Raw genomic sequence first — 24,550 nt, 5'->3', positions numbered from 1 at the left:
ACAGGCTACGATAGACTGACCAGTGTTTCCCACACATTCATTTATTTGTGGCGGCCCGCCACGAAAGAATTACGTCCGCCACAAATAAAAAAAATTTGAAAAATATAATAAAATACTTTTTTTTTTTTCTTTCTTTTATTGTCCTGTCCATCTTCTCAGGCAAATCATATAGTTGATTTAGATGCCCATATAGGCTGTTCAGATTTACTTTACAAAAGAGAAGTGTAGGATACTTCTCTTGTTGCCTTATTTGTATTTGACCACTACTGTTTTCTGTTTATTTGTTACTGACTGTGGCAGGACACCTCTGCCTCTGTTTCACTTTATGTTGCTGGTAAATAATATGGTTGTAGTAGTAGGCTAAAGTTAAATTATTTAGTATGCACTAATTAAAGGGGCAGAGCTTTAAGAGACATTTTAGCTTTTATATTTTATAAGATATATTTTTTGTAAGAACCACAATTAATAAATATATTTCAGTGAATAACTTATTGTTCAAATCTGTTAATAAATATGTACATAAAGTGTTGTAATTATATTGTAAAATGGATGGATGGATGGACGTTTAAAACAAAAACTGTTATTATTAATTAGTAAGTATAAATTTTTTGAGCCTTTTTAGAGAAAATCATATCATTGTAGTAAATTATGCAAATTACCCGATGATGTCACGGTGAACACGCCCATAGCCACGCCCCAACCACCACAGGTATCTTGGCAGTTTATGGGAAACACTGCTGACCATATGTCCTCTTTTCACCGGACATGTCCTCTTTTGCGGAGCTGTCAGGGCGGAGTTTCTTAAATGCCTCAAATGTCCGGCATTTTGAGTCAGGGTTGCGTGTATTTTCAATGTACGTTCAGAGTTAAGAAGGGGTTAAAAACAAAACAAATTGTGCGCGCAGCAGCATTCGTGAGGGAGGGCCAGAGACAGAGAGAGTGAGAGAGTTATGATAAACGCGCATGCGTCGCCAAGCTCTGCTTTTTATCCATAGATTTATCAGATTTAAATTTTTATTATCTATAGCGGGGGTGTCAAAAGAGTGCCCCGGAGGCCATTTGCGGCCCACAGCTAATGTTTGAAAGGCCCACGGCACATTCTAAAAATACTATTAAAATAAACAAAAACATAACAAAAGTGAAATAAAAAAGCTTAAAGGTTAAACGTAATTTAGAAAAAGTTGCAATGTTGACTAATAAAACAAAGCTGTTTTTTTTTTCTTTCAAACTGTCATTGCTCAAAACACAATATTGAAACAAAATCAATTATTGAAAATTATTAATATTTTTGGTAGAAGATTTTGCAAATTTGGTAAATAAATAACCCAAAAATGTATATTTTGTTGTTTTCTTACTGTACCGAAAATGAACCGAACTGTGACCTCTAAACCGAGGTACGTACCGAACCGAAATTGTTGTGTACCGTTACACCCCTAATATATATATATATATATATATATATATATATATATATATATATATATATATATATACATATATATGTCTTAATTAGATTATCCCAAAAAAATAGTGCTCAATACCGTGGTACAGCGCAATATATGTATGTGTGGGGAAAAAAAAATCACAAGACTACTTCATCTCTACAGGTCTGTTTCATGAGGGGTTTCCTCAATCATCAGGAGATATATCTCCTGATGATTGATATATTGATATATATATTCAATGGGTTTTCTTTATTTTCATGACTATTTACATTGCATATTGTCACTGAAGGCATCAAAACTATGAATGAACACATGGGGAGTTAGGTACTTAACAAAAAGAGGTGAAATACCTGAAAACATGTTCTATATTCTAGTTTCTTCAAAATAGCCACCATTTGCTCTGATTACTGTTTTGCACATTCCTAATATGGCTGCTGACATATGCAGTAACATATTGTGTTATTTCCCATTGTATTTTTTCATCAAAAGTATGAAGGACCAGCAGTAGAAAATAGATGGATGGATGGATTATTAATTATTTGTTCATTTACTGTTAACATCTGGTTATTTTCTGTTTTAACATGTTCCATCTCCACTTCTGGTAAAATGTAATCAACACTTATTCTTCTGTTGTTTGGATACTTTACATAAGTTTTGGTGAAACCACACATTTGGGTGTTGATCCGTTACAAAGTAGTTACAGGGTCATACATTAGTCATATTTAAAGTCCCCATGTGTCCAGGGATGTACAGTATTTCCTGAGTTTATGAACATAATAAAAATGAACAAATATTTTGTAATGATAAAAATATCGATGTAATCATTGTACTAACGACTACATACAGCTTTTGTACTTGATATTGTTACAAACCATATTTGTGTATAGCCACCCCTTTGTTTACATTCAGGAGCGCTAGCTTGCTGTTATCAGTTAGGTATTGTAACCTTCTAGGGTGTGTAGTGAAGTAAGGCTGAAACGACGCGTCGACGTAGTCGACGTCATCGGTTACGTAAATACGTCGACGCCGTTTTTGTGCGTCGACGCGTCGCATAATGACGTCACACTACCGTCATGGCGAAGCGCAAAGCAGACGATCAAAGAAGACGATGCGAGCGGTGCGAGCGAGGGGGGAAAAGCATGCCAAAAGTGGTCAAAAGTGTGGGAGTATTTCAATAAACGGCCTAATAATGTTGTTGTATGCACACTGTGTCGAGCGGAAATGGCCTATCATAGCAGCACAATGGCTATGAACGAACATTTGAAAAGAAAACCATCAACTAGTCAATCGTCCGCGCGAGCATACGTTGTCATCATTACACAAAAACATGAATGTGTCATTTGTATCTGCTAGAGGTGTAACGGTACGTGTTTTGTATTGAACCGTTTCGGTACGGGGCTTTCGGTTCGGTACGGGGGTATACCGAACGAGTTTCTAAGCTAAAGCTAAAGTCTTAACAAGCTGCTTTGCTCCGTCTGCCTCTGTCTCAGCACGCAGCATTGTCCCACCCACACAACCATATGATTGGTACACACGCAGCATTGTCCCACCCACACAACCATCTGATTGGTGCACACGAAGCATTATCAGCCAATCAGCAGTGCATATTCAGAGCGCATGTAGTCAGCGCTTCAGCGTGGAGCAGATAGGTGTTTAGCAGGTGAGCATCAGGCAGCGGACTGAATGATAATAAACACCTCCCAGTCAACTACTAGTAACATCACTATGAGCCCGTTGACCTTCTAGAAACTTAAACTGCAGCTCAGCTCACTCGCAATCCTGGCTTGAGGTGAAGGCTAATTAGCTCTCAGTTCCAGCCACATCGACCCCTTCTGAGCGCCTATTTTCAGCTGCTGGGAATATTGTAAACAACAAAAGAACCAAAGCATGTAGACATGCTAACCGTTCTTCATTGCAACTGTTAGACACTATTGCAGAATATTAAGATTTGCACTGGATGTTGACTTTTATATTTGCACATTAAAAAGCAAATAAGCTACTTTTAATTTTGTTAAATGTTAAAAGTTTTAAATGTTTACATTGTTACAGAATATTTAGTCATGTTGTTGTCAATGTTGACTGAGTGGCCATACTTCTTTTTTTTTTGTAAATAAAAGCCATGCCTTTTGAAAAAACGGGCCTACATTTATTTTTTCATCTTCATTTTGAATAAAAAAATAATCGGCAAAAGGAAAAATATCGAAAAAAATAATCTATAGATTAACGATTAATCGAAAAAATAATCTATAGATTAATCAATAGAAAAATAATCGTTAGCTGCAGCCTTATAGTGAAGCATGTTTAGCTATTCCTCGTCCTGCAGGGATGATACTTGAAAAAAACACACTTTATTTGTTGCCATGGAAGAAAGGATTCGTGATTTAGAAGTAGCTAAAACACTACAGAGAGACGCGAGCCAGCTATTAAATAGCTACGTTTTAAGCACCACTTGCAGAGCGGCGCTTCAGTGTGCTCCACATACCGTATCATTAGTTTTAAAGCAAATGAAAAAAAGTACCGCTATTTTTCAAAGACAGTATAGTACTTTTTTTAATTAATTAGTACCGCAGTACTTTATTAGTACCCATATACCATTAACCCTAGTATATACTGAAACCAGAGGGTTCTCACACCAGCCAAGAATGTTACACTAATATCAAAACAGCAAACATGAATATATAGAAAAGCTGCTGATGGTGTGTGTGACAAAGAAGGAGTTGGAAGGAAATATAGCTGCTCTCCAAGGTTAATAAATAATGTGCATTATTATTACATTACTTACATGCTTTTTAGAGGGGAAAAAAATGTAAATAAAAAAACAATACAATAGAATGTACCACTAACAACTATACAAAGTGCACTGTTTTAGGGTCTTGCACTATAGTACAATACATTAAAAGGCATGTAATGCAAATGTAATAGTAGGCAAACACTTCTTTAGAATATTTAGTACAATAGGATTATTAGTGGCGCCACCTTGTAGACCTCACTTTTCATATGATTCCGTTTTCTCTGAAAATCTTTGTAAAAATGTTGCCCTGGTTTTTGTATACCGTTTTGGTTATTGTACGGCTAAATATTAAACATTAGACCTAACAAGCGTATCATTTCGCGTAATAGAATCCCAGGCGTTGGTGACAAAAAAAGAATCCCAAGCGTTGGTGACTCATTATCTGCACCTTTTTTATTGAGGACGACTGCAAAATAACCCAACATGGGGCAAAAGAAAGTTGCAAGTGCAAGAACATTGATAATGGTAAAAAAAATACTATTGAATTCAAGAACGAACTCGCACTACAAAGGTGGCATCCTCTTGGCTCTCTTGCCTAAGTCTTTAATAAAGCTGAAAGTGATGTACATCTTTTGAATTTATCCATTTTGTTTGTCATTCACATGTATTTCACTTTGTTTTCTGCATGTCAAATTATTCTTTATAAAATCTGGTTTGTGTTACTATTTTGGGTGTTCAGAACTGATTAATTGGATTTGTTATTATTATGGAGAAAATGTATTCTGTTTTATTCTGTTCTCCGAAAATGAGGTGAGACTGTTTGTACATCACCTTCCTTTTTTTTTTAAATGATACAACTCAGTAGCAAATTTGGTAGCATTTATACAGTTCTGCATTTTATTGAATACAGTCAAAATTGCTGAATGCTGCATTATAATGATAAAAAAAAAGTTCAGTGTTAATGAATAGCAGCTCGTAATGATACAAAGGGCACTCAGTAACCAATGGCGCTTTTTTAGAATGCATGCTTCTATTTGTCATTAATATTCAGATTTCATATGAAACAAAGGGGCAAAAGGAATTTGGTGAAAATAAAAGTGAGAAAAAAAGATACATAAACAATTGAAAGGGTGCTATATAAACAACAAACCATTGATTTGAGAGGTATGCAAATTATAACATACTTAAGATATCGCATGAGAGAAGGAAAAAAGTGCTCCAAATGCTTCTCTTCTTGATTATTTAAGAAGCATTTAAATCTTCAGCCTACTTTCTTCTTCTGGTTTTCACTATCTGACTGGTTCTCTGACAGAACGAAACAATGCATTATTTATATGAAAGTACGCCTGGGTTTGGAAGGAACCATATGTGCAGACATGTTATCAGTGTGTTTTAGAACACAATGTCCAAAGGAAATTTACACTCAAATATAAGAAAAGGTGTTTTCTGTGGTTATAGTTTTGTGCCTGTGCAATGTCCTCGCTTTATATGCAAATGTCTGCATGCAAAGTGGATGCTGGCTGTGGAGAGACAGTGAAGATTGAATAGAAAAGGAGAGGAAAGGGTAGAACACTTTTAATAAAAAAAATATACGAGAGAATGAGAAATGAGCTAAAAACACAGCTGTGCCCAATGTGTTTGGACATGCATTGGCAGGAAAATTAATCACATGATAGTCTCTTACTCGATTAAAATGCTAATGAAGGATAATTTAGATATTTCCATAATTTTGTAATAGATTATCGTGCCAAAGCAGTAAAATGTTATGCTAACTGTAGATTAGGTACTATGTGACTGAGCAGTCAACACAATGACAGATGCAATTAAACTTATCTAAACTATAGTGGACTAATCATCAACATTCTAATGATCAATATCTTCTTACATCTTACTGCTAACATTTCATTTCATTTAACCCCTTCATGTACAGTCAGCAACAAGCCACACACTAACTTTAAAATGAAATCTGAGTCATAATTAACGTTAATCGGTATAAACAACATAGGCGCAGCCATTTTGGAAGCGTGTGTCAAAGGTTAACCGACAATGAGAACAGCCGAGTTGTTCTGAGATTTTCAGAAAGATACACTAGTTGCATCAGGGTCTGGAAAGACGTCAGGTGTTCGGTGAATTTAGGTCAGGCACATGCCCCCTAGACCGGCCAGGTAGGCCGGCATAAGGGGACACTATACCTATTTTTTTTACAGATAAATTAGTCGCCTAATCGTTAAGATAATCGTTAGTTGGGGACGGCGTGGCGAAGTTGGTAGAGTGGCCGTGTCAGCAATCGGAGGGTTGCTGTTTACTGGGGTTCAATCCCCACCTTCTACCATCCTAGTCACATCCGTTGTGTCCTTGGGCAAGACACTTCACCCTTCCTCCTGATGGCTGCTGGTTAGCGCCTTGCATGGCAGCTCCTGCCATCAGTGTGTGAATGTGTGTGTGAATGGGAGAATGTGGAAATACTGTCAAAGCGCTTTGAGTACCTTGAAGGTAGAAAAGCGCTATACAAGTATAACCCATTTATCATTTATCATTTAGTTGCAGCCCTACTCTATGCTAAGAAAGCACAGCCTGTATAGGTTCAAAAACAATGTGCACAATTAAATATCTTAATTGCTCAGACAACAATGTGTTTGTACAAGTTTAGATTGGGGTATGTGATTTTTTTTTATTGGGATAAGATGTTAATGTCTCTTGTTTTCATGTCAGCATTTATGCTACCGACTTAGCCAATAGTCACGCAAAGTTATTTGGGTAAACCTCTACCATATATGGACATAACCAAGGCAAAAAACGTCACCAAAGTCTCAAATTCCAAACGACTCGTTTGGAGCAAGTTTGGAAGAAGGCAGGTTTGTTTCATAAGTATCTGTCATGCCTCCAATGTTGAATAAAAACATTTCAGGACTTACAGGGATCTCAAATACACACAAAAGCGGGTACAAACAGGTACAAAAAGTTGGTTTTGCATAATAGGATCCCTTTATGTAAGACTTTCAACTAACAAAAGTAAGGCAAAGATAATAATCAATACTTTCCATTAAGTAGGAATGCAATTTGGAATACGCTTTAGGCTTTTGTTTTTGGTGAAAAAAAATCAAACTAATAAATCTACTTTTATTTAACTTCTGTTTTTTTTTCACTCTACAGATAAATCACATAAAACCTATGTCTGCATGAATACGGCAATGAACAAAGAGATGAACAAGCCAAACAGCGATTGTACTAGTAGTCAGTAAAAAGTAATAAAAAAGCTTGACTTAAAGAAATGACAAATAAGGTAAAAACATCTTATTACAAATTTAAAAAAATGTGAATATTTAATTTTGGCCCACAAAATGGGATTAATGACCACCCCTTTATGAAGAACACTCATACAAGCTCTTACCTAGACTTGTTGGTTTGATGAGCTCATCAAACATGTCATAAAATGGCAACCTCTGGAGCTTCACATCCGGATGGACAGGGTGCAGCGGGCCGGTGGCGGATAGATGGTGCGTCAAACCGGTCAGTTCGTGTTTCCCGGGGCCAAGTAGCGAGAGGGGTAGTAAGGCAGCAGGTGACGGGGCTCCAGTGTGGCCCGCATGACCCTCGTATGCCAGCTGCGTCAAGCCGGCGGGTAACGCGGCTCCACCTCCTCCAACCACCCCTGCGGCTGGGTAATGCGGTCCAGGCAGAGAGAGCTCAGAGTGAGACAACATTTTTGCAGGGAAACGTCGGCGGTACAGCTCTTTGATCTTCATATGCACGGCGGGGCTGCAGCCGACTTTTAGCAGATGTAACGCCTTGGTTAGCAGCTCGTGTTTACGTCCGTGTTTGTTGCGCCCAGCGTAACCCAGCAGCACCTGTAGCTCCGATACACGTAGGCTCATCACCATTTGCTGTGGAAACAAGAATAAGGAGAATAAGAATACAAATGAAATGTTTGAACTCTATTCCATGTTGTCACCTGCAAAGTCAATAAGTGAATCACAATCTATCAAGGATCTTTTTAGAAAAATGCCATCATACTGTAAGTCAGTGGTCCCTAACCAATGTTGCGGGGCCTTGACGCATTTACTACCGGACCGCACGGAAACATTAATATTAGAGATGTCCAATAATATCGGACTGCCGATATTATCGGCCGATAAATGCTTTAAAATGTAATATCGGAAATTATCGGTATCGGTTTTAAAAAAGTAAAATGTATGACTTTTTAAAACGCCGCTGTACGTAGTGGTACATGGACATAGGGAGAAGTACAGAGAGCCAATAAACCTTAAAGGCACTGCCTTTGCGTGCCGGCCCAATCACATAATATCTACGGCTTTTCACACACACAAGTGAATGCAAGGCATACACAGTGTGGCGTATATTTCTAACAGTGTTAAAGTTGTTTATACGGACACCCTCAGTGTAACCTGTATCGCTGTTGATCAAGTATACGTTGCATTCACGTGTGTGTGCGTACAGAAGTCGCACATATCTTGTGACTGTTGTTAGAATGGATGAAAAGCGGACGTGACGACAGCTCGTAGAGGACGTTAAAGGTAGTGCCTTTAAGGCACGCCCCCAAGACTGTGGTCCGGGTGGACTACGAGATATAATGACTGATGAACACCTTCGTTCGATAATGAAGGTTGCCTCAGCTCAAAGCCTGAGCCCCGACATTAATGAACTAGCATCCAAGAAAAGATGCCAGGTATCTGGCTTGGGCACATCAGATTAGATCAGTGTGTGGCCAACTGAGCAGTTTAAAGTCCTGAATGGTTGGTTTATTCATTGTTATTTTATTTTCAAATGTATTAGCATGTGGAAAAAGTTAATGTTGATATTTATCTCAGAAGGCTGCAAATAGAAAAGAGGCATTCAATTTGTATTTAAATTGTATTTGATATGCCATTGATATTTTTTAATTATTATTATTATTATTTGAAACTCGATTTTGCATGTCACTAAAAATTTATATAAGCCTTGCTTGTTCAATATTCAATGCAAAACTTGTTTGGGTCCCTATTAAAAGGTTAATTTGGCCCGCGGCTTTGTTCAGTTTTAAATTTTGGCCCACTCTGTATTTGAGTTTGACACCCCTGCTCTAGACAGACACCTATAAGCTTGTTCATTGATGTATAATAAAAACTCCTGGTAAGACGTCGCCATTTGTTAAACAGTGGAAACTCGATTTACGTATGCTTCTATTTGCAACCTTTTTCGGTTGACAAACCTTTATGCCTGTGTGCAAACAATTCATTCATTCATTCATTTTTCATGTCGCTTGAAGCCTTCAAAGGCTGCCATTTTGATGACATCACTTCATGTACAAGCAGAAACTGACATTTTGAAGAGGCCCTCTACGTCACATCCTGTTTGAATCCTGAACACACGGGCATGGCCATTTTCAAAAGCTTTGACGGCAAGCAGCACTTCTGACTTGTTATTTCCACAATTGTCGTATCTTGCGCCAGTCAGAGCTGTGTCACCCTATCTTAGAGATCACTTTCTTTGATCAGAAATGCTTTAGATCTGTCTAAACTCTCACAGTCTTGCTCTATAGCTTCAGGTTGCAAGACAATCGCTTTGAGCTCAGGTTTTAGCTAATTAGCCTCCGGCTTCAGTTCGAGGATTTTATCAGCGAAGGGGACTTCGCCAAAACATGTTGGACAATTCCATGTTCCCAACCTTGTGGGAACAGTTTGGAACGGGCCCCTTCCTCTTCCAACATGACTGTGCACGAGTGCACAAAGCAAGGACCATAAAGACATGGATGACAGAGTCTGGTGTGGATGAACTTGACTGGCTTGCACAGAGTCCTGACCTGAACCCGATAGAACACCTTTGGGATTAATTAGAACGGAGCCTGAGAGGCAGGCCTTCTCGACCAACATCAGTGTGTGACCTCAGCAATGCACTTTTGGAAGAATGGTCGAAAATTCCTATGACCACACTCCGCAACCTTGTGGACAGCCTTCCCAGAAGAGTTGAAACTGTAATAGCTGCAAAAGGTGGACCCACATCATATTGAACCCTATGGGTTAGTAATGGGATGGCACTTCAAGTTCATATGTGAGTCAAGGCAGGTGACCAAATACTTGGTCACCTGTGTGTGTGTGTGTGTGTGTGTGTGTGTGTGTGTGTGTGTGTGTGTGTGTGTGTGTGTGTGTGTGTGTGTGTGTGTGTGTGTGTGTGTGTGTGTGTGTGTGTGTGTATATATATATATATATATATATATATATATATATATATATATATATACATACATACAGCTAGAACCAATTATTCATGTTTACATTGTTTCTTATGGGAACTCTGCTTCACTATACAAACTTTTTGGTTTACGAACCAAGTTCAAGAAACAATTAAGGTTATACTGTTATGTACATTTGTCCTGCGTAACAAAGATACAACTAATAATGAATATATAAAATGTAAATTTGGCAGATTGTAGCCAAAGGGTAAATTCCATCGGTAGTCCCCAGCAGGTTGATGGTATATAAAACAAAGTCTATAAGAAGTTAACTTAGACAGCCCCAACATTGGACATAAACAGTAAAATAAAATACACAGACTCAGATGTAATGATTCAAATAAAATAAAATAGAGACCCATAGAAAACAGTAGGTTGCTGCATGACCTCAGCTCAGAATAGATCAAGAATAAAATCACCATAGTAGTTAAAGTGGAAAAGTGCTATAGTGCTAATGTGCAAGTGGGCTGAATTGTTACATATGTCATAAGTGTGCTGAATGAAGAAAAGACACATCTCCCTTGGCCTAGTAAGTTAAAGGGCTGCTATTATTGCACAAGTAGCATTAACACATGTGTTTACGCATGGAAAATTAGACCAAAAAAAACACGTATCTATGAAATGTTGCATAAAATATGAATACATTACTCTTAGAATAGTAATCCATAAAAAAAACCATAGCAAGCCATTTTCAAAAGCTTTGACGGCAAGCAGCACTTCTGACTTGTTATTTCCACAATTGTCGTATCTTGCGCCAGTCAGAGCTGTGTCACCCTATCTTAGAGATCACTTTGTTTGATCAGAAATGCTTTAGATCTGTCTAAACTCTCACAGTCTTGCTCTATAGCTTCAGGTTGCAAGACAATCGCTTTGAGCTCAGGTTTTAGCTAATTAGCCTCCGGCTCAATGCTGTTTTCCTCAACAATGACGTATCCTGTATAACACATCAGATACGTTGCCAAAAAATAAGCCCACAAGCTAGCGAAAATGAGTAAAAAACAAAAGTTTTTGGAGAGCTTTTTTTCCAAAACAAAAAAGCATTGTCTGCGATGAGGTGGTGACTTGTCCAGGCTGTACCCCGCCTACCGCCCGAATGCAGCTGAGATAGGCTCCAGCGACCCCAAAAGGGACAAGCGGTAGAAAATCGATGGATGGAGGAAAAAGCATTGTGGTGATTTATATTTTGCATGTACTTATTTTTGCTGTATTTATCTGCCACATGTGAAAGGGCAGTCCGTGAAAATACATTAAACCGGTCCCTGGTGCAAAAGAGATTGGGAACCCCTCCTGTAAGTGGGACACATCAACTTTGATCTTTTTTTTTAGATGAGTAAACAATAATCCAAAAAATAATGTATTTTCTCATTTATTTTAAGTATTTTGTATTGTCAGATAGGGATGGGTACCTTTCACATTTAAATCGATATGACACTCAATAATATCAAATCTCTGTATTTTTGTGTGTTTATATGTTAATATATGTTAATTGTTGGAAGAATAAAAGCTTCTTTTTTATATATCAGTGAGCTGATAATCGTAACTATACTGTCTTATTTACAAGTATTTTACTATTATATTTGCATGCAGTTGCAATCCCAAGACGTTAAGTGGCAGTATTGTGTTGCCTCGTCTGGGAATAGTCTTTTCCATTAAGGTGAATCTAGAATTCTGTTGTGCCCTAAAAAATATGTAAGTATCGTACTTAATACACACCAGCTGTTTGATTGTGTCTTAGTTGTAGTTTTCATTACCAAAGTAGGTGTTGCTAATGCTAATCATAAGCATGTCTAAGGCACATCCAATGTAAATTAGCAATGAGCTAGCGCATTTTGAAAAGTGGAGCCTAACTGTACATTCTGGTGTTTTTTTTAAAACCAGAAATACTTTTTTTCGGTATGGAAAATTGCAACATTTCCTCAAGACAGTCCGACTGAGTCTGCTTTGTGTGCTGCCTGAGTGCTTGTTTGCCCGGCAAGTGTTTGAGCCGGACAAGTCTGCAACCGGACTACGGCAACATTGGATTTTAGGTTAAATGGTACCTGGTATTACCGACGGCATTTGGATTACCGAAAATTATCAATCGCTTAACGATCGGAATAAATACAAATTGCGATTTGGATGTGGATGGATTTTTTTAAGCACCCCTACTACCAATGCTTATTTATTTCATTTAAACACATTTTCAAAAACTGCCTTCCATACAAAGAAGATAATGAATGTCTGCAAATTGAGCACCAAAGAGTTTGCTTATCACCGAAACACTTCGAAACTACGGTATCACAAGAAAAACATGTTGCCCAGACTTGGCCAGATGAGGGGGTCCAGAGCGAAGTAAGATAAGTAAGCTCCATCCATCCATCCATTTTCTACCGCTTATTCCCTTCGGGGTCGCGGGGGGCGCTTGAGCCTATAGAAAGAAAAAATTATTGCACTGGAAAGAAAAAATTATTGCACTGGACTGTAGACTACTTTTGCTTGTACAACATTGGGTGCTAAAAAAAGCATTGGCTGTGGCATGCTGTCAAAGTGCGGTCTCAAAAGATGATTTTCACAATATTTTGTGTCGTCTACATACAAAAAATCAGACGATTCGGTGTGTGAAAAGTTATACTAAGCCATGTCGATTTTATTGTTTCTGAAGAACATCAAATTTAGTCACAGATTACTGAAGCAATATACTTGAGTATTTGTCAGACAATGTCTGGGGGGGCTGTTTAAAATTCCTTTGTACCCTGGTCTTTGCATTTAATTGACATTCAAAATTATACACATTAGAGCTTCAGGCTTTTGTGCGACCTCACATAAATATCAGCTATTCAGACTTGAAAAAAAGAAAAAAACCTAAACAAAATCTCCTGTTTTCAATGAAGGTGCGAGCATCTTGCATGGCCTTTTCTTTATAGATTACAGTTCAAGGGAAAATACTAATCAATTATTTTATAAAGAAATACACCTACAGCTAAGGCTGTAACTATACACTCATCTCACAATACCATACATTTCTGGAAGATTTTAAAAGGGACAGAGTGATTTTTGTGGCATTTTGTTGGTACTCCATTGACTTTGAATATAAATGAAAGCTGAAAGTATCAGTTAATCAATATAGGGATCTGACTCGATGGATTCAACAGTTTAATGCTGGATAAAATGAATCAAAGATTTGTTTGGAAAATGTGTTTTATTTGTTGAAATAGTGGCAATTGTGTCTTATAGGCTTTCGAAAAGTAAACACAAAAATGCAGTATATTGAACAAAGAATTAAAAATATATTTATTTGTTCAAATCAATTAGTAAAAAGCTTCAATTTATATTCTGTTGCTTTGATTAATTGTTTGACGAGTAACTAATAAAAATTTAACTGCATGAAGTGCCCCAAACTTTAAATATGTCAACATCCGGAACTTTAAATACGTCAACATTGTTTCAGCACGGTTACTACAATAGGGCGCACATGAGAGCTGTGGTATGTGGGTGCCAAGATTGGTGTGGTGAACAGCTGAAAGTTTTTTAGTTTTAGTTTTTTATGCACATAAGTTGATATCAAAATGTCAATGTTGATGATGTGCATTCATTACAATAAAATAATAAGTAGGGTTGCACAATTTACGATATTGACATACATTTGGCCGCCTATAGAATTGTTAATACTAATGCATAACTAATTTAAGTTGATGACACATTTTAGCTATGTCCTGCAAATTTCCCAGCGACAAGCGAATGAAGGCGTCCTCAATGTAATGTAGCGTCCTCACTAGCGAGCTTGTGGCTAATGTCCCTCTACAGTGCAGTTTCTAAATTACTAATCCTCGCCCCCATGGTGGCAAATACATTGCATTTCTTACTATTGTCATTAGCAGTGGAGGACCAGAGGACGATGAATAGCTTAACATGCTTCACTACACACCATAGGAGGATACAAAAACGCATAACTAACCGCTAAGTTAGAGATCTAGAATGTAAACAGGGACGGACGATTCAATACAAATTTCAACAGTAACGATACCAAGTATACTATCAGTATTAAGGGTGCAACGATTTGTCGACAATGGTCAGTTACGTCATCACTCGTGTTTTTCCGGTAGGAAGCGAGTCAGCATGGCAACTCACAAAAACATTGCAGATTAAAACATGTAAAATGTGGGAACATTTTACTCTATAATTTAATTAAAAACATGATTACCTTATGCAAAGTGGACCTTGTTATTTATGGCAGCACATAAATGTGATACAGGAACATTTAAAGCAGAAGCATGATGTCGGACATCTGGAGAATGCGATCTTAACACGGTAAGATAGTTAGCTTGTTACCTTGCTAGTTGGCTAACAGGTGTAAGATGAAGTTGTGTAAACAATAGATTTATCTATCATTTTAGCTAAAGTCCACTAGTACTTTTTTTATTTGTCAGGAACTTCAGGTGTGAAACGGTCAATTTTTAGTACAAAGAAGAAAGGCACAATCACTAACCTCAATCACTCACACACACACAAACAATAGGCACCACAGCGCTGATATTATAAAATAACAAATAAACAATCTATTAGATAGCTAAAACTTTCTAAATTAATCAAGTTTATTAGATTGCTAGAAATTCCAGGAGTTATTTAATAATCAATAATAGACCTGTGCGCAGCTTTTTAAACACATCATGACAAGATGCTTGTTTCTTTTTGAGGAAGTTAGATAGTTCTGGTGTTTGTTGTTATTGATGCTATTTTTACTGTCCTTTGTTTTCATAAAATAATTATATTTAGCACTGGGCCTGTCCTTGTTTTTAAATGGATGAAGGTTTGATCATTATTTTGGTTCTTCTGACAGCCTAATGAGCAGCACAGTTTCAGTATTAATAAATATTTATAAATTAATTAGTCATTTTGTTTTTAGCACATGACAAAAATATTTTAAGCTGAATTTAAAAGCAAATGGCTAAGTTACAGCCAATGAATAGGTTTATGCTTCATATTTTGATTAGTCCACTAATCGTAAAAATATTCAATGACTAGTCGACTATCAAAATAGTCGTTAGTAGCAGCCCTAATCAGTATATGGTTTATTAGGGCTGCACGGTTTTGAGAAAAAAAAACGATTATTTCATTTATCATTTATTATTTATTCCAAATAACAATTTGAAGTATGAACATTGGTAAGGTTTATTTTTCCCTTGTAGCTACTTGGTATTGACTCAGTACCCAAATTTGTAGTATCGCCCAAAACTAATGAAACATATTGGAATAAGTAGTTAGTAGTACTGGGCTGACAACAAATTTTGCTGGCGATATATTTACCTACATATTATTGCTGATAAGCGATATTATTGGCAACTTTTGTTTAGAGATCAAATTAACCACTGATGTAATGATAATACATAATAATAGTGCAAGTATACCCTTTCAAATGCAATAAACTTTTTTTTCTCATATATTTTAACAATGTAATTAGAATGTAAGTAAACATTTAAATATCCAACCTAAATAAAACAAATAATGAAAACAAAATATAGTCTGTCTGTCACGGTTATCATTATCATCACAGTATTGTTAAACATGCTCAAAAAGTAATTTTACTCAAACTAAAATCTTTTAACCAATTTGTATTTTTGTGAATAACTTATATAAACAGGCACACAATATACTTTATTGGCAGAGGAAACAGAAAATATTGTTTTGGCCTCATAAGATCAAATATCTTCATTTGTGTGTTTAAATATGTTTATGTTCTTCCATTTTAATTTGTAAAAGTTTTACGGTTTCTTTAATAAATGCAAATCGGGTGATCATTTCTCTTCACTTCCAGTTGATGTGATTTCACGCAGGTTCACTTCCTGTTTAAAACACTGTTTCCGTGCACTAAATTAGTCAGATTTTTCAAACAGTTTTTTTGTGTTTTCACACCTACGTTTGAAGTCCAAGTGTCCATGCACTTTTTCTAATGTGACTATTGGTCATCACCATGACGCTACTACCAAAAATGTATCGGACAGATGCAGGTCGAATGCAAAGAAAGACCGGTGGAAGAGTTTTTTGTAAGGAATTTTCGGACGAAAATCATTCAAACAAAACTTTTGAATGTCTCAGAGTTCATTCATGAGGTTCTGTGGATTGATGGAAGGAGTTTTAAATCCAAAGGAAAAGACTGTTCGTGCCACGGTTGATACTGTTCCAGAGGAAGTTTGCTATATTCTGGATTACCTTGCCAGTTGTGTGGAATACAGAGTTATTGCTCATCAGTTTGGAGGGCACAAATGCAGCGTGAAGAGGTCTGTATATGCTTTATTATTTGCCTTTAATATACCTGCTTCATTATCTTTCATCTCAAGTCGTATTTTGTTCGGGAGTCCGAATTAAGACAGTATTTTACATGTCTTTAGCTACCTTTTTAAATACCATCGATGCACTTCAAAATGTTCTGTTCTTTTAATTTGTAAAGCTATAAACCCTAACCTGACTCTCGCCAGATCCTTGTAGTTCGCTGAGGTCCACACAAGGATCTGGGCTCGAGGGCATTGCAAACTCCTTCAAGATAGCAAAAAATAAAGAACCAATCAGGATCGCCGGGCGGGATTTCATAGATGTAACATAGCGCCGAAGCGACTGTTTGATTCAAACAACAATGGCAGCGAGGAGTCGTGTTATGACATTGATTTTGCTATTGCAACTGTTTTACGACATGGATCGTCTACTGACATTGCTGCGTTGTTTCAGTAAAAGTTTTCTAACTTTTCGCTCTGTCTTTATCCAATATGTCGGCTGGTCTGTTTTGGATTTCCCAGCGTCGCTCTCATCAGCGTCACGGGTTGATTCCGATGCGAGTGGTTGAAGTAGCACGTCATTCAAGATAACGGACAAGTGGTTTATCCAATCACATACAATGATTTTTTTACAAGGCCCCACCTTCTGAAATACACCTCCTATTGAGAAGTCCCAGATCCTTGTGTGGAGCTCAGCGAACCACAAGGATCTGGCGAGAGTCAGGTTAAATAAACCCACTCTTCATGACAACTGTTGCAACGTTTTATTGAATCTGCTTTTGGGTTGTATCCCGCGCGATGAGACTGCCGCATGCATAATACGAAGGGTCCTCACCAGCTGTGCAGACCCCCTCGAGAGATCCGGTTTCCAATCGTATAATCCAGGTGTGTTGGTCCGACTTTGAGAAATCGAAATAATTTAGTGCATAGACACATATTGACTGTGTTTCAACTCGAAACTATTGAGCATAGATTGATCACCTTGTGTAAAGACAGCACAGCTCAATGTGACTACTGTATATTAGTTGTGTAGACAGTAATGTGTTCATACAAGTTTAGATTGGGGTATGATGTTTCTTAAAGGGGAAAGACGTTAACGCTCTTTTTTTCATGTTAGCATTCAAGGTAACGCTTAGTCGGTCCATAATTTTATCAAAGTGTGGTTATCAATGACTGATTTTTTTATCTTTCTAATTTAATATGGTGATACTAACTGTCGGGAGTATTACAGCGGCTATCATTATTACAGTCTATGTGCAAGTAGTACAAACACCCACAGTTGCTGAAACCGATGCAAAGAATGACAGCTCTTGCAGCCCGTAAACACACATGCAAATGGTGATTATCGAGGCTGGCGAAGTTATCGAGTTAATTTTCATTTATGGTTTGATTAATGAACTTATCGAATGTCGGCCCAGGTGCAGAAGTTAGTTTATTTTAACAGAAGTGTAGATGGAAAGAAAGTAAACATATATTAACTGTAAATTAGCAAGTGGATTAATAATAGTTTTGACAAAATATTACAACAGGAAATTACGCAATATGTTACTGAATACGTCTGGAGTCAAATGAATAGTATTAATTATTTGCCAAATAATATATTGTGAGTTTTTGATAGAGCCTGCAATATATCGCAATATAAATTTTAGGCCATATCAGTCATTCCTATTCCAGAGCCATGACATAATTAGGACAAGCACATTAGAGTCCAACACTCATGCTCAGACACTAAAAAAAATCCAAGCATACTGTAGCTACCAGTCTGGACAAAGCTATGTCCTTTGTTACATATGCAATATTCATGTGCCTTACTGGAAGCACACAAGCCTATGTAAATGTAATTCTCAGTTCTAGATGTTAAACATACGAGTCCAACACGGATTGTTTTTACAGTAAGACAAGTAGCTTCAATCAAAGTAGCAGCACAAAAGTATTAGACTTAGACTTCCTTTTTATTGTCATTCAAATTTGAACTTTACAGCACAGATAAGAACGAAAGTAGCTGTTTATCCATAGATCTTTTACTAGAATGAATTGATAACTCAATATTATTATGTTGAAAATTCCCATTCCACAAACACACACCGCCAAGGAATGGTCCTGCTGGTAACATAAATGGCCAGTGCCATGAAATATGCATGTGGCAAGGTGGGGGGATGTGGCCAGATGATTATACTGGCTGGCCACCACTTCAAATACACACTTTCATAGAACTCAACACAAACACACAGGGCGCAAACCACCCACTCTAACTAAAGCAAACATGCACACAAAAAAACACAAACCGCATGAACGTGGCACAAAAACGCACACACGTTCACTATGCACTGCACTGCGGATGTGTAAAATTCCTCTGCCAGACCGCTAAAAAAGGGGAAAATACATTTAGAATAAAAAAAAACACTGTGGAGGGCGGAGGAAGAGGGAGATACAGTGAATAAATATGCATACGCTCTCCTTATCTCCTATAAGCTTTTGTCGTAGTTTCTGTTCAATCTTGACTACATTGTCACTTTTACAGTTTACTTTGCAAATGTTAGTTTGTTTGCTATGTTAGCTACCCCTCTTTGTTTATAATGTATATTTTCTGCTGGATCTACTCTCTATTTTATGCTGCCTTGTTTTTTTTTGGGTTGTTTTTTTGCTGCAGCTGTTACATGTACTGTAATATTCCATCCATCCATCCATTTTCTACCGCTTATTCCCTTCGGGGTCGCGGGGGGCGCTGGAGCCTATCTCAGCTACAATCGGGCGGAAGGCGGGGTACACTCTGGACAAGTCGCCACCTCATCGCAGGGCCAACACAGATAGACAGACAACATTCACACTCACATTCACACACTAGGGCCAATTTAGTAATATTGTACATGGTAATTGGGATTTGTTATATATTGTGTATATTATATAAAAATATAATATAATAACCCCAAAAGGGACAAGAGGTAGAAAATGGATGGATGGATGGATGGAATATATCAGTATATATTATATACTGTGTATATAATATGTAAATATTACATATATGTTATATTTTATATTGCTACTATGGTACTTTTTAGTCTACTTACTACCTGCATTAACCTTTCCATCCTTTGAAACTGAGCTACTGTGTGGAACAATTTCCTTTGTGGATCAATAAAGTTTGTCTAAGTCTAAGTCTAAAAGTATCTTGAATGAGATGTTATGTGCATCACAATCCTAAATATAATGTTGATCAAAGACTTTTGAATAGGGAAAATGAAAACAACAGCAAAGGGTGGAGTAATACAAAAGGCTAGCTTCCTTTTGAGAAGTCCAAGCCAAACATAGTGCAATCTTTGTGCTTTAATAATTTCCCTGTGTCGCTTTGAATTCTGTTATAATACATAATTATACTTATAAAACATTTTGGTCAATGTATTGGGAGTATTTGTCTTCTGGCACATTGGCGCTCAGCATTTTAACCACCTTGTAAACAGGACTGCATATGTATTTGAACATCTGACACTACTGGGCATCTTTTTAAATAATTCCACACTACTGACGTGCTGTTTCTTGTCACCTTTTATCAGGTCAAAAATATATATTGCAAATGCAATTGATCGTTTGGCCCCAATGTTCAGCACATGTAAACACAGTGATATTGGATATTTGTAAATCCAAAATGAGCTTTTTTCTTCAATGCCATTTTTTCATTAAAAAGTTGTATTGACAAACAATATGTTATGTTCTATTGCTGAGGTAAGTACTTTAAAACTGAGAATTAAATAATTAAAAGTAAGTGTAATGCAACAACTGTTATTAGGCTGCAATGATTAATGGACTAAATTGATTGATTCGACTACCAAAGAAAACCTAGTATTTTTATTTTGCTGCTTTGAAAAAACATTTAATAAGTGTAACTAAAAACAATTGTATAATCAGGACCGCAAGGAGTGCTTGGAACTTTGAATATGTGGACATAGTTTCCCCATGGCCGCTGCAAACATGAGAGTGGTGTTGTAATCTTTGTAGCTTTGTAACATCTGAGCTTTATTTTTTTTATTCTTCATGCACACATATTAAAGGTGCAATTTAAATGATGATGATGTACATTTATGAGGGGGGAAAAAGAATGAAGGTTATGGCAAGCAGAAAAATCATTTTTGTTTTAACTATCCTCCCTAAAATACGCATTGAGACGATTAAGAGTTTAATCCGATTAGTTGATTAATCAAAAAAACTAATTGATAGATTACTTGATTATTAAAATATTAGATAGCTGCAGCTCTAAAAATAAATAATAAATGTTTCTCAAATAAACTGTCAGTAATAATAAAGTGCAGATAAAAAAACAGCGTTATAATATCCTAAATAAATCTTTAAACAGTTTCAAAACGTAATTTTTGCGCTTAAGAAACATCTCCATCACTTTTGCTCTAGACAGACAGAAAGTGTGTTTTATACGATTACCCAATTATTTGAACAAACTAATCGATTGATTATGCAATGACTAAAATATTAGACAATTGCAGCCCTAACTAGACCTGGGCCAATATTAAATAAGTCAATTAATTGAACGATAAATGAAAATGAAGTCAGTAATTTTTCCAGCGTCGATAAAAGCCATGAACAAGCCTATTCATGGCCTTCAATCGCATTCACTCTTTGCATAGGTTCGATTCTTGGGGGTAACGTCTTGATTCAGAATCAATTTTCGATTCAAAAATTTAAAAAATTAAATAACGTTGGGTGCCAGTTCTATGATTAAATACATTTCTCCATAAAATAGATTAGCAGCTGTGATCATTTTTTATACTACTTAAAAGAAAACTGGTTTTGTATATTAAAATTCTAACCAACAATTTAATGAAGTCAAATACAAGTAAAGCAAAAACAGAAGTATCCAACACTTTTCTTTCCTAAAGTAAATATGTACAACAGATATGGGCATCTGCATCAACAATAAGATTTGCCTGAGTGGCTGGACAGGACAGTTTATAAAAAAAAATATTTTCTAAATAAAAAAAACATTTTTCAATCGATTTTGGATTTTTCTTAATTTTATTTATTAAGCACCGTTACAAGAATCGCAATTCATTCGAAAATCTTTATTTTTTATTTATAAACCCCTAGTGTTTATATTGTTACTCTGGACTTTTTGTTTGAAAAGTGATTGTCAGTTAAGTAATGTACAACTGTACCTCTGCTTTCCTGCTCATTATTGAAATAATTTATTTAGCCATTGTATTTATTGTATTGGTTATGTAAATTTGAGCGTCCCCGACCCCCTACTAAGCAGAGACAGAAACAATTTGAACTGTGAAGTGAATTGTATTTATATACCGCTTTTCTCTAGGGACTCAAAGCGCTTTTACAAAGTGAAACCCAATATCTAAGTTACATTTAAACCAGTGTGGGTGGCACTGGGAGCAGTAGGGTAAAGTGTCTTGCCCAAGGACACAACGGCAGTGACTAGGATGGCGGGAGCGGGGATTGAACCTGGAACCCTCCAGTTGCTGGCACGGTCACTCTACCAACTGAGCCATACCGCCCCAAAATTGCTTTTGGTTGTGATCTTTATTCAAGTGCAACATTTTGCTAACAGACAGGGTCTATTTTATTTTTATTATTTGTTTGATTTCTTTAACGTGATGATTTAAACACTTACATTCCAAATACAAAGTTAAATTATAGGAGAAATACAAGTTTATTGTATTTGAAAGGGTATATCATTACATCACTGGCTAATTTGGTCTCAAAATACCTATGACAATAATACTGTTTCTCCGCAATAATATGTAGGTCAATATATCGTCGAGCAAAATTTGTTATCGGCCCAGGCCAAGCTCTTACTGTTATCCAGTTTTCAGCTTTCACACATTATCTCTGCAGGTTATACATTTTGGCTGATATTTATCAATTGTAGCTTACAGCACAGCCATTCTAAGTGTTTCACTAGCTCAGGTTTGTTTTTCAATAACAGAGGTGGGAGTTAAAGTTAAGTCCCAACGATAGTCACACACACAGTAGGTGTGGTGAAATTATCCTCTGCATTTGACCCATCCCCAATGTTCACCCCCTGGGAGTTGAGGGGAGCAGTGAGCAGCAGCGGTGGCCGCGCTCGGGAATCATTTTGGTGATTTAACCCCCAATTCCAACCATTGATGCTGAGTGCCAAGCAGGGAGGCAACGGGTCCCATTTTTCTAGTCTTTGGTATGACTCGCCCGGGGTTTGAACTCACGACCTTCCAGTGTGTGGGATCACTTGTATTTCTAAATATTTTGCATCTTTGTTATTTACTCATGTAGGTGCTGTGTGCACAGCATTTGTGTGTGTGTTCAATAGAACAAGTGTATGAAGTTTCAAAGTTGCAGTTACCGGTACTTTAGAAAAGCGTAGCTATTGTAACCGTGCCTATGGTGAAGCCACTTCTGAGTAATGTTGCAGCAATGCAGAACCTGTTACGACCCAAAAAATTGGGATTAGTTTCAGAGTATTGCACGTTCTACTTCATTTTTCAACACAGCATTTCCATCCCTGATCTAATGATAACTAAACAAGGATTACTGATTGACAGAGCCATCTTAGTAGATGTTTTGACTGAACATTGGTATGTTGGAGGATAAGAATGATGGAAGGGAGGATGAGGCAAAGGGGGATGGGGAGCAAGTGAGAGAGCATCTGAACCAAATGAAATTCTCCACATTTTCAGTGAAAACACAGCAGGGAGGGGGATCAAGAAAGAGGGGTTGTGGATTTGAAATTGACTGCTTAGATGGACGCATCATGTGAGAAACGTAGACAAAGTGGAAAAGACAACTATTAAGAGACATTTTTTCTATGATCCATAGGAGGTATGTGTGCATTTGTTTGTGTAAGTAAGCTAAGCTAGCTAACACGCCTATTCTTGAACCAAACCCAAGGTTTGACCCCTTAAGTCAGAAAGACTTGAACTTTCTCACACAGCTCAAAGCTCTCTACAAAACAACCAGTGTAGTAAATTTAAGGTGTTTAGCCGAATCATCACAAAATGTGGAACACATCTTTAAATTTTCGCAAGATAGGTTAAAAAACATCTTTGCAGAAGCACAGGTTGGACTCACCTAATACCTGCCAATAGGTAGTCAGGAAAAGGTCTAAATGTAGGGATGTAACAAATACTGGTATTAATGATAAACCTCAGTACAACTTCCAATGGTTAGTATTACCATTTCAAAATAAAATTAACGAAAAATACGTGTAACGATGGGAGAACGGTGCTTGTGGCGTGACACCAAAAACACAGAGACGGCAGGTGGAATGTAAGTGAATCAATATTTATGCCACAGAAGAAGGCGAGTGCAGCTAGGAAGTGCACAAGACACAAAAATTATTAGAAAAATAACTCACTCAGTGGAACAAAGAACAGTAAATGATAATGATAAATGGGTTATACTTGTATAGCGCTTTTCTACCTTCAAGGTACTCAAAGCGCTTTGACAGTATTTCCACATTCACCCATTCACACACTGATGGCGGGAGCTGCCATGCAAGGCGCTAACCAGCACCCATCAGGAGCAAGGGTGAAGTGTCTTGCCCAAGGACACAACGGACGTGACTAGGATGGTAGAAGGTGGGGATTGAACCCCAGTAACCAGCAACCCTCCGATTGCTGGCACGGCCACTCTACCAACTTCGCCACGCCGTCCCTGTGAACTTACTGTGTGTGTAGCAGACAAGGATTCAACCCTGTCTGACAGACACAGCAGGCAATATATAAGAGCCTGACTGGCAACCAAGAACAGGTGTGTCACGGTTGCAAATGAAGGACAGGTGTGAAAGCTAGCTCAGTAACAGTCAGGGGAAGTGGCATTTACAAATTAAGAGCTCTACACAGGAACACACATACTTCACACATCCTGCGATGAAGTAGCGACTTGTCCAGGGTGTACCCCGCCT

At 37.2% G+C, this 24,550-nt stretch overlaps 1 protein-coding gene across 3 annotated transcripts in view; it reads right to left on the bottom strand.

The window, feature by feature from the left end:
- Window positions 1–24,550, bottom strand: part of LOC133638837 (E3 SUMO-protein ligase PIAS1-like) — a 125,410-nt gene that overhangs the window by 54,590 nt on the left and 46,270 nt on the right. For all 3 annotated transcript variants that reach the window (XM_062031823.1, XM_062031839.1, XM_062031830.1), the window contains exon 2: window positions 7,568–8,060. In XM_062031823.1, the coding sequence (XP_061887807.1) occupies window positions 7,568–8,060 (493 nt within the window). The remainder of the gene's footprint in view (window positions 1–7,567; window positions 8,061–24,550) is intronic.

The sequence above is a fragment of the Entelurus aequoreus genome, linkage group LG02 (assembly GCF_033978785.1).
Source record: "Entelurus aequoreus isolate RoL-2023_Sb linkage group LG02, RoL_Eaeq_v1.1, whole genome shotgun sequence".
Lineage (NCBI taxonomy): Eukaryota > Metazoa > Chordata > Actinopteri > Syngnathiformes > Syngnathidae > Entelurus > Entelurus aequoreus.
The sequence above is the reverse complement of the archived record's forward strand: the minus strand, read 5'-3'. Positions and strand labels throughout refer to the sequence as shown.